This window comes from Thalia democratica, chromosome 4 (genome assembly GCF_965202585.1).
Source record: "Thalia democratica chromosome 4, ktThaDemo2.hap1.1, whole genome shotgun sequence".
Lineage (NCBI taxonomy): Eukaryota > Metazoa > Chordata > Thaliacea > Salpida > Salpidae > Thalia > Thalia democratica.
Genome location: NC_139168.1, coordinates 21,521,621 through 21,533,869, shown reverse-complemented (window position 1 = coordinate 21,533,869; position 12,249 = coordinate 21,521,621). Strand labels below are relative to the sequence as shown.

The 12,249-nt window shown below is 24.9% G+C and overlaps 1 protein-coding gene across 1 annotated transcript; it reads left to right on the top strand.

Moving 5' to 3' along the window:
* Positions 1-9,693: 9,693 nt before the first annotated feature.
* On the top strand, positions 9,694-12,244 carry LOC145834211 (myosin regulatory light chain 12A-like). The gene is made up of 2 exons (XM_082941589.1): positions 9,694-9,916; positions 11,389-12,244. The coding sequence occupies exons 1-2, from the start codon at positions 9,706-9,708 to the stop codon at positions 11,682-11,684; spliced, it is 507 nt and encodes a 168-aa protein (XP_082797715.1). The 5' UTR covers positions 9,694-9,705; the 3' UTR covers positions 11,685-12,244.
* The last annotated feature ends 5 nt before the right edge of the window (positions 12,245-12,249 follow it).

Genomic DNA, 12,249 nt, shown 5'->3' with positions numbered 1-12,249 from the left:
ACAAAAGTTACTTAGCAAATTTTATAAGTAAAATTACTTAAAAAAAAGATAAAGTTCAGAGAACTATCCTAATGTGTAATTATGTTGCACATAGTACATACTATAGATAATAAGAAAATAAAATGTGTTTTACACAATATTGAAAAAAATTGTACTAAGTAAAAATTTGAACACTAAGTGTAGTTATACACTGTTAAATTTATCTTTGAGGATTTTTCCCTCTTTGAACAAAATTCAACGAGCACTTTCGTTGTATTTTTAAATTTATCATACAACCGTTTAACATTTGTGGCTTTATCTAAACTACTAAATTAATTTAAAGTCAATGTTATTCTTAAGCGAAGTAAGTTTATTCTCGTAAACCTACTTAAGTAGATCAGTTTTTTTACATAAATAACAAAAACTACTGTAGATTCAAGTTGTAACAAAAAAATGATTAACTAAATATTTACTTTAAAAACTCAATGAAAGTTGAATAATAGTTGAAATTAAAACTTATTTGTTGTACTATAAGTTTTGATAAATTCTCAAAAATAAAAAACTGTTAAAAATACTTTTATGATTTAAAGAAAATGCTATTAAACTTATTAACTTACAAAAACTTCTTTTATAGTGTTTAAATTAGTTCTTTCATAATTATAAACCTTAGCAAAGTACTGAAAAATTAGTTAAGTTTGTTAAATTAATGTTGTTTGACTCAATATTTTCATCAACTTTGATCTAAATAGTTTTGCATTTACATACAAAACTTTATTTTTATTCTTGTTTAAAACTGCGATTTACAATATTATGAAGAAATAGTAATTATTATATTAAATTGTATAGCGTAAAAATAAAAAAATAAAAATTAATTTGAACTTTATTTTTGATCATTGAAGTTATCTGTAATATACTAATTTTATAAGTCATAAATACAACTAAGTATTTATGACAAAATTATATTTTATAATATGTAACAGTTTGAAGTTAAATAAAACAGTTTTTTAGATTGTAATGGAGCTATATAAATAAGCTGGTTTTTTAGTCAAAACTGTATAACACTAATTACCAAAATAATAATTTTAACTATTTTTTGAAAAAAAAAATGCAAGTCTATATTGTTTTAAATATTCTTGTTAGACATATTGACATGTAATGAATGCTTCAAAAATAGCATAACAAGTTTTAAAAAATGTAAATATTTTTCAAGTGCATACTGAACTAGTTAAATTGCAATTAAAAACTTGATTAAAGCTAAAATATTGTTTTAGTTTTTTTTTAACTTTTAAATTAAATTGCACGAGGTTATTAAATTTCACGAGGGAGAAAAATTGCACGAAGACGATTTTGCACCGAGGGTCAAATTTGTATATTAAAATTTTTATATAAAAAAGTTATTGTAAATTTTTTTTTTTTTAATTAAATAAAAAAGCTACCAACCAGGGTAGGGTTAGGGTTAACAGTGATAGTAAAAAACAAAAAAAAAATTGAAAAAATAAAAAATAAAAATTAAATAACTAAAAAACAAATAACTTACCGACTGAGGGTAAGGTATAGGGTCAACAGTGATAGTAAAAAAAAGACTAAATAAATAAAAAATAATAATAATGCAGAAATTAAAAAATAGCCCGTGCAAAAATGTCTCCGTGCAAAATTGTCTGCTAGTGAAAAAGTGATCCTTCGTGCAAAAGTATCTTCGTTTTGTGCACTTTTGTGCCCTCATGCAAATTAGTCTTTGTGAAAAAGTATCTTCGTGCAATTTTAGGCACTCGTGCATTTTTTCCCCTCGTGCAATTTTGTACGCTTGTGCAAATTAGACAGCTACCCTAAAAAGTAATATATGTTCTAAAAAATAAAAAAAAAATTTGTAGGCTGACTTATAAGATTATGATAGTTATGAAATAGTAGAAAATATTTATTAAAACAGAATTTTTGAAATTACTAGAAATTACTATATTTTAAAAACTTATTTTAGCCATATCTAAAAAATTTCTAAATTTTGCTAAAAAAAAGCGTTTGTAAGTAAAAAAGATTACAAAATTATTTATAATTTTTCAAGGTCTTTTCTCACTTTTTGAGACATGATATGAATTCTTAAACATATTTTAAAATTTTGAATTGTCGAAATTCGAATAGTCGTGCACCTTTCATTACAACCGCTAGATTTACAAAAAAATTACTTATGGGAGCTGTGATGCTCTTTATTGATATGCTCTAAATAATATGAACAAACATATTTAAGTTTATTGAGCGACAGAAAAAGTGCTCAAAATAATTGGCCCTAGGACCTGATGCACGAAAAACCCGCTCGGTTATCGAGTCGCACACCACATATACCTTTTAACGTCTTGAAAAGGACTTATTATTATTATAAGTAATTCAACTCATACTACTTGGTATTTTTTAACATTTTTAACACACACTGCGGTTTACCAAGTCTGCTTTATATGTTTGAGACCAGACATGTTAAAAAGCTCTGCTTTGTTTACTCAAGCGTGAAATTACTAACTTAAAACAAACCAAAAATAAAACACTTCATTGCTGAATTACCATAGTAACTTTTAGCATTTTAACATCTCTGTTTGAGACTCAAGACTTGATCCTTGGGCCAAAGCTACCACATTATCAAGTTTTGGTTTTTATTCCTATCAATTTTAAAATAAATCAAAGTTTTGTTTATTGCAAGTCCTACTTTGGATTGGAAAAATGTTTATCATAAATTTTATTGAAAATTAGTTTGAAAAACAAGTAGTTTTAGTCATCAAGAGTCATGACTCATGACTACTTCCATAATTCATAAAAGCGACAAATAAGAAACTATAATTTCTAAATTGTTACCGAACTTGAAAAGTATTTGGGACTTATAAAATCTGTTAATAGTTATGTTTTGGTAAGTTGAAACGAAAGAAACCATTAAAGTTAGTAAAGTAGGATTAATTAAACCGTTGTTTTTATTTGTGATAAGAACTCAAAGATAGATGCTTATTTATTCAAATAATTCTTTATGTCAATATTCTAATACATCTTTTAAATTTACATACTTAGGCCTTTTTTAGTTATGTCTATGACATCCCGGACTTATTAGGCAAAGTTAAATTATTATAATGTTAAACAAATTTATTCTTTCGTTTTAATTTTTTGCTTAATTTTAAATTTTACATTTGAACAACAAAAGCACCCGAAAGCTTTAATACGTTTTACATGTTTATTGATCATTAAAAACATCGCTCAAAAAGTTTCGTATAGGGATGTGGTATACAAAGGAACCTTTCGCTTGTTGAAGATATATTTTGAAATGTTTAAAACATTAAAATATAAAATTAACAATACTCATTAAATCATTCAAATATTTATATTTGCATCTGGTATACTTTTATAAACTATTGTTTATTCTATGGTCAAGCTCATCTAGTTTTCAAATCTATTTCAAAAATAATGATAAAAAAATTACTTTTTTTTAAGCAGTAAATTATCATTAAACTTATTAACTTATAGACTATTAAAAAAAAGAAAAGCTTGTAAACACTTTAAATTTTAGGCGAAAAACAGTTATAGATAAATACGAAAAATTAAGTCTCATATTGGTTAAAAAATAGTAATTGAAGTATTTTACATATTTTTTATTTAGTTTGATTGTAATTATAAACTTTTCAAAACTAATTTGTCAAATGCAATAGTAATTTATTTCCTTTAACTGATTTATCTCTGTGTTTTGTTAAATTTTTCCACCTAAGTTTACTATAAAATAATTTTGTTTGGTTTGAATACTTTTTAATTTTGGTAATTTTCATTTCTATATTTAAAAGTAATACAACATTTTTATAAACTTAAATGTTTTTTTAATTGAAAAACGTTTAGAATACTACTATAGTTCAAAAACAGTATAATAATTTAAATATAATGATTCAGGTATTTCATAATGGTAAACGTTAAAATTGTGTTAAATAGATTGCAATTAAAAAAATAGTTCTAAAACGTTAGTTTATTATAAAATAAAAAAGTAACGAACGTCATCAGTTTTTACGAATGGATATTTAAAAGATGAGACTTTTCTTGAAAATAATTTTTTTTACTAAAAACTAGAAAATATAAACAAAAAATTATTTAAATGCCAAATAGTATAAACAAAATTGAAATTTAAGTCTTAAACTAAATTACGAAAAAGGCATGCATGATATAAGAACCAAGCAGACCCTAAAATTAATTTTTCTAAAAACCCCTGATTCAAACTATTTTTTCAAGCAAAACTTTTCTCACCAGGCGAGAATGACCTTTTATGGAAAGCAGAAAAGTTTGAAAAAGTTTGAAACCGGTCGCTTGGTTGTGTTACGTTCAAGCATCGCGTCACGTGACCAACTGAAAAGCAAGGCGCGGCTATAAGTTTTAAGTTTGCTTTGGAGGAGCTTCATTTGCAAGTGCTCGCACAACTAGAAACTTCTTGTTGCTTCTGTCTGATGTAATGTTTGAATGAGAATGGTTGTGTTGGCTCACATTTCATACAGCTTAGTAGTGATTATAGGTAATTGTATTAAAGGATTATGCTCAACAGTAATTATAAGATAAGTAAACAAGCATAATTGATTAAAAATATTTAAAAATAAAGTTTAGTTATTTGTTGTTGTTGTTGTTGTTTTGAAAAACATAACTATTAAAAGTATCACTACTGTTGCAGTTTTTTCATAAGGTGTCTTTTTATTTTATCATCACTTAAAATTTTTTTGTTCCGTTAAATATAGTTGGTAATTTTTTACTTTGTTTAATAAAGTTTTATCTTTGCATGTTGGCTGATGTTAAAACTATATTCTTAATTTTTTGGAGATTCTTAAAGAAATCTAAAGTAGATTATTAATTGGCTTAGTTACTGAAAATACTGTTTCTACTTTGGGTTTTAGACAAATATTTAGAAACACTGCAGAATGTTTGTAATTGTAAAAGTTTAATATATGTTTGTAGTAAGAGTTCATGTACCAATAATATTCGAATCTAATGTTCAAGCACTTTTACAATAAGCTAAAGCTTCCCTTTTTAGTTTATATATTATATAAATTTCTAAGCTTAGTTCTTAAGTTTCACATTGCTCATTTGTATAAATAAGTCCTCATGGCAAGCCTGGTTGAAAGTGGAATTTGAAATTTTTGTTTTTGTGTCAACCATTAAGATTCATTTGTGTTATCCAGTCTATAATATCAAAACTTAAAATTACTTTATATCTAATTTGTTACATAAAATAAAGTTTAATTGACCATGAGTGGTGAGTTTTCACATTTTTATTTCTTTCTTATTGAGTAATAAAGCAAATCTTTTGTAAATATATTGTTATTGAATCAAGTAAACCAATAATGATCGTTGTTTGACTAAAATTAAGGGTATAGGATACCCACCTTGTTTTCTTTTACAATTTTATCCTATTTTGTGAAGTCTTTTTTTTCAACTACCTGAGTTTTTACAAGCTAAACAGACTTCATAGTTACATGTAAGATATCAGGATCAATGTTGGTGAGGTTAATATTAGGTTGGCCGAAAAATATGGAATCCTGGAAAACCTGGAACTTGGAAATTTAGGCTAAAAATCCTTGAATTTGGGAAATTTAAAAAAACAAACATGAGAAACCTAGTACATGAGAAAAAACTAAAAAAATCAAGTATTCTAAATAATTTTAACATGTTAAGTGCTGAAATTTTGATTTGACACAAAGTATCTATCATTATTAAATGATGAAAATAATGAAACCATTTTGCCAGCATAATTTTTTTTGATTAAAAAACTTATTTAAAGTAAATTTACAATATCTTTTCAATATTTTTATATTATTCAAAATAGTTTTTTTATTTAAACTTAGTTTTCAATTAAAAAAATCCAAAAATGTGTTCTTTAAAAAACTGAAGAAATTGAGAAAACATGGAAGAAAAGTTTCTCAAAAACATTTGGCCACCCTGTTAATATGATCTTATTTGAAGCTGCAAACTAGTAAACCAAAAAAGACTACTTGACTAAACATAAATCTTCACATTTGTTAATCTTAACAATATTTTGCAAGTTTTCACAGTAAGTTCAATACTAATAATTTAACAATTCTTATAAAAATTTTAATTTTGAAAATAAAGTATTTTTCAAAATTACATACTTTTTGTTTTTGTTTATAAATTTTTTATTTAATCTTAGTATATTTTCTATATAAAAAATCTTATTAACTATATAAAAAGTATTTCTGAAAATTTGAGGTATTTTTCTTAAAAAAAAGATCGATTTTTAGTGAATTAATAATTTGCTCTTAAATTTACATTGAAAAAACTGTAGTCTATACATTTTAGGGTGGCCATTTAATGTGAAGTCTTAGAAAACCAGGCATTTGAAATTTTTATCAAAAAATACCTGGTCAATCCTTGAATCAAGTAAAACTTAGAATTTTGAACAGTTTTTAAATGCAAAAAAATACATTGAGATAATATAAGAAATAGCTACTATATAAAATTATAAAGTTATAAATTTTTAGTAGTTTTATTTATATTGAAAAAGATTTAAACTACTTTATCTATTTAGTAATTTTATACTACTTAAAAATATCTCAAACTTCAAATTCTACTAAAAAGGAAAAGAAAAATTGTACTTCTTAAACTATGGAAAAAAATCCTAAAATGCAAGTGGCCACCCTGTTTGTAAAGGTGAAAGTTTGAATAAATGTTTAAAAGATAAAAAAAGAAATCTCAAACCATAGTTTTTTTTAAAGATTGCCGATTTTTATACATATTCTTTTTAAAGCTACATTTATGAGAAAAAGAAAACAATTAAAAGTATTAATCGAAAAATGTTATTTAAAAGTATATTTTCGACACAACTTAACAAAGTAATTTTATACAGATTAAACAAACATTATTTGTAGCTTTCAGTTAATAACATGCTATTCAATTTTAACATAGGTCATTTCTTGAGAAAGTTAAAATTTTTTATAAATTTAAAAATATCTTAATTGAAAAAGTTCATTATGAAACAGTACAAACTGATTTAAGTTAAGCTTAAGATAGTTAATATAATGGGGGTCCATATTGTTTTTTAAAAGTTCTAGTTTGTGAACAATTTATTCTTAGTAACCAACTGCTTTTTACTGCTTTACTAAGTTTTATTCTATATTTTTACAATTGTATAAATAATGTTAATAACTAATTTTAAGGGTGCAAACCAAAAAGACTACATTATTATTTTTAGTATAAGTACTCAATTTATTATTACTTAAGCAGTTCCATCAAAAGTTAAAAGTCAATTCTTAATAAATTTTGAAAGTAGATTTGGAAATAGCTTCATGTTTACCTTGTATTAATTTTTAATTGTACTAAGTTATTGTGTTTGTGTTCTATATCATATTTTATATTCTCTAATACATTTTGTTTTTATGTTTGGGTGTTTAAAATTTCAAATTGTTTTATTCTCATGTAATATTCAAATAAGTATTAGCTAATTATTTGTAATTTGCTAATATACTGTCATAATGTTCTAAGGCTAATAAATTCAAGTAGAAAAAAATTTAGAAATGTTTAATTTATGGTAAATTTGTTTATTTTTTAAACTAATTTCATAATACTTACATAAACTAGGCCTTAAAATTTATAATTTGTTCAAATAAGCTTAAGTTAATAATTTTGTGTTAACTATAATTAATGTAAGCTATAAGAACTAAATACTTAATTAAGTTGTAGCCAACTGTTAAATAGAAATATTATAAGCTATAATAGACACTTTAAAATTTTATTTGTGATTTGCTGGCTCTTCAGTAGGATTGTTTTATAGTTTACAAATAAAACAGTATAAGTGTCATGTTAGTATTGTCATATTGTGACAAAGTAATATATTTAGTTTTAACACTGTTGTAGCTTGATGTATTTATGACTTGACCAATTTAGTATAATTTGATTAGTTTTACATGGTGAAATACTTAGCATTTAAAAATGTTTATGTACGTTTTAAAACATTTGTTTTTATTTTTGGGTACAAGTTTGTATTGGTTTATTATTTATAAACTTGAGAGCTAGTCAAATCGTAAAAAAATTTCAAAAATGTATATAAAAAACTTTTATAGAGTTATGGTTAATTGATTTTCAAAACAAAAACTGTATAAATTTCAGCTTAAATTTATACTTGATTAAACATGTAAATATTTTAATCTTAGTTATAAAACTTTCTTTATGCTCATTGTTTTATTCTTAATTTTGTGTAAGAAAATTTATATTGTTATTGTTTTCAAATTTGTTTTATATAAGCTTAAGTTATTCAATTCCTGCTATGCTTGTGCATTGTAACAAATTAGTATCAGTAGCTCAGCTAAAAGTGGTTTTTCAAGTAGTCTATATTTAGTAACAAATTATCAAAAACTTGCTGCAGTATTTCATACACTCAGTTTGAGGCCGGATTAAGTTTTGTGCTGCTCATTGTGTTTATTGCAAAACAACAATGCACAAATTAAACTGGTCAAACCTTATCATTTGATTAAAATGTGCAGCAGCAGATATATCAACTTCCTTATATGGGTGATGTGCACTACCTTATACTCTCTCATCAGTCGATTTCTCCTTTTTTCATTGTGAAATGAGTATATAAGCTGCGCATTTTGTGTATTGAATTCAGTTTATTGTATGAGGGTTTTGAGCAACTACAACTTGTAAAATTTTTAATCAGATTATGTTTGTTTGCAAATTACTTGTACATTTATGGCATGTATAATACTTAGGTTTGTTCAGTAAAGGTTGTATTTAAACTTTGAAAGTTAGTTTCATAAGGGTTTAATTAATCTTTTGATAGCTTATAAAACTTATTACTTACTAATTTGTAAGGTTATACTTTGTATATTTGAGGTTTATTCATAAAATATTAAGTTTTTTTAAAAGTTTTAAACCTTTAATGTAACTTTAAAATAAATAGAATTTTAATCTATGCTTAAAAGGCTTTTCAACAACAAACAGTGTATTATAACTTTTATTTTATAAGTACAGGTATCAATGTCATAAAACAAGTTATGGAGAATTTAAATGTTTCATTCATTTATTATTTATATACTAAGACAACATGTTTTATTAAGTGCTACTTCGACAAAAATATGCACCTATCATCTTACAACACATTGTAAATGAAACTTTTAAACTTGTTTTTAAACCACAGTAATTTAAAAAAAGTTTTTTATTGAGTTATTAAAACTTTAATGCTTCATAAAAAATGTTTATTCAAGTAATAGTTATTCAGTAAGCGTGATATGAATTCAATAGTTTTATATTAAATGAATTTTCTGACACAAGTTATTTACATTAACTAAGAAAAAATAATTTAAAATGTAGCAAGCTGTTTTTAATAAAATTTGTAAAGAAATAAATTGTTTAACCACCAAGGTATTAAAAATCAATGTGTAAGTATTTAGAGGTGCTTGAAAATTAGTTAACATTCTTATAATAAAATTTTTTAATATATAAACTACAATGTAAAAATATGTATCAAACTTCATACAATATAACTTCTTAAATCTTGTGTATTATTATATCAATAGAAGTACAAAAAAATCAGAAATATAATATAAAAATATGAACAATAACTTTAGTAGTTTCATGGTAAAAACAAACATTTTTGATTTAGTTGATTTTTTGTATTATTTAGAATAAATAACAAATTATTTGCATAATGTTAAAAAGTTATACCTTTATGAAAATTTATGAATCATTGTTAAAAACAGACATATAAAATAAATCATGTCAAGTCGCAGAACAAACAAGAAGACGAAGAAGAGGGCGCAGAGAGCCACCTCCAACGTCTTCGCCATGTTCGACCAGGCCCAGATCCAGGAGTTCAAGGAGGCCTTCAACATGATCGATCAGAACCGGGACGGTTTCGTTGACGTGGACGATCTCAAGGACATGCTGGCGTCGCTGGGAAAAGATCTCCCTGACAAGTATTTTGAAGGTAAGTAAATGTTGTTAGAAATTTAGAATATATTTAAGATACATAGGGTCTATATAATTTCTTGGAAAATACTTGCCTGATTACTATTTTGAAGGTAAATGGATCTTTTTGTAGTGTTCTATTTTGTTTCTAAAAAATAGCTGCATTATAAGTATTTTATAAGAAAAAAAGTGTAATTCTTGTCGATTATTTGGTTAAGTATTTTTAAGGATTGTAAAATACAGCCCATGCAGTTTCCTTGCTTCAATAGGAAATTAGTAATGAAAAGTATTTTGAGGAATTTACTTTTATATATAGATTTTAATCAAAATTGTAGTTTTATTATATGTGTACAATAAGTTTTCAATATTACATTACCCACTATGATTTATTTAAATATTAAGTAGACTTATATGTAATACTTGTTTATTTAAGTAATAATTTAATTTTAGTTATAAATTATGAAAAATAAATTATGCATAGTTTTCTAAATTTTCAATAACTATTTTATGGTTTTGATGAAAAGTTTATTATCTTCAAAAGTTGTGTTTAATTTGAAGATATGTAATAGTATGTAATAAAACACTGTTAATAAAATACGATTATTTTATAAGTCACAAATGTAGTAGGTAGTTGTTACAAATGAAAATATACAACTTAAAGTTAATTAAAAAGTAAAAGATTATATAGGCAAAAAACATATGCATAAGTAAATAAATGTTAAGTTTTTTTATCGTAACACTATTTTTTAAGTTTTTAATTTGTTTTAATTAATACTTTATTTCTAAAGATTTTTTTATTAAACTATAACAACTTTAATTAGATAAAAATGGTTAATTTTAAGATAAAAGTAAAAGTAACTAAATTATGTTCAATAATTTTTTCTATTAAAAGCTTTTAATTAAAATAAATTTCATTTTAATTAAGTACTTTTAATTTCATAATTGCCTATAGTTTGGTCTTATAAGCTTATTAGTTAATATTTTCTAATAACAGTTTACTTTAAACACCTTTAAAGATTTAAAATGATATTTACACAAAGTTCCCAAAGCAAGTACAATTGTAATAATGAATTGGTAAATAGACTCTATATACATGGAATAAGTTCAGCTTAAGATCAAAATAAAGTATGAAATTGTAATGACAAAACCATGCCTAAGTATAACTGCTGTAACATTATGATACATTGTTTAGTTGTTTCTTTTTGTTTTTTATTTATCAAGTATAGTCTTATTTTATAATCTTTTAAGAATCGCATATAGTACAAACAATGTTTCTCCAAGTTTTATTTGCAATGACAAAGCCATCTTAGAGTTTGAGGAAAAAAAAGTTACTTTAAAGTTATGATAGACTTTTTAATTCTTAAACTAAATAATTTAAGAACTAAAAAATTCCTTGGTTTCATACATGGTCTTAAATGTAAAAAATAACTACTTTAACATTATGATAGACTGATCAATTTTAATAGTTCTTTACATGTCAACAATTCCCAGGCATGATGGCCGAGGCGCCAGGCCCCATCAACTTCACCATGTTCCTGACCATGTTTGGTGAAAAATTGAACGGCACCGACCCGGAGGAGGTGATCAGGAACGCGTTCCAGTGCTTCGACGACGACCACTCGGGCAAGATCAACGAGGACTACTTGAGGGAGCTGCTGACGTCCATGGGAGACAGGTTCACCGAGGAGCAGGTCGACGAGATGTTCCGCGAGGCGCCGATCAAGAACAACGACTTCGACTACCTCGAGTTCACCAGGATACTCAAGCACGGCGCCAAGGAAGAGTAGATTGTTGAGTCAGCGTTGGAATTGTGACGTCAGAATAAGATCTGTGATGTCACAATGAGACCTGGACCATGGTTTTCTAATATCATGAACTGGTTTTTATTAAGGGTTCAAGAACACTCTGATTTGTTTTTTTTTTACATTATTTTAGAACACTCTGAATTTTTATTGTGTACAAGCTAGTGTTAGTTTAGTAATTTAAAATTATTTAAAGTTAAAATGAGTTTATAAAAGTGTAAAAAGTTCTAGAATAAAAACTAAAGTTTTTATTTTTATTTTGGTTCATAACTTGTATATATGTAATTTTTTCTTTTAAAGAATATTTTGCTAAATAAATCCATCAGTGTCTTAATAAGAAATTGAATAAATTTAACAAATTAGTCTCATGAAATTAAAGTTTATTAGTACCTTGTATTTTTATATACAAATATATTATTTTTTACTTCTTTTTATTCCTTGAATGTTGTTCTTTCAGTTTTTCTAAAAAGGTCAGAGACCAAACTATAATATACTTACGAATAAATTTCCACTTTTTTACGGTAGAGTTAACAGTTGTATCCGAACAGCA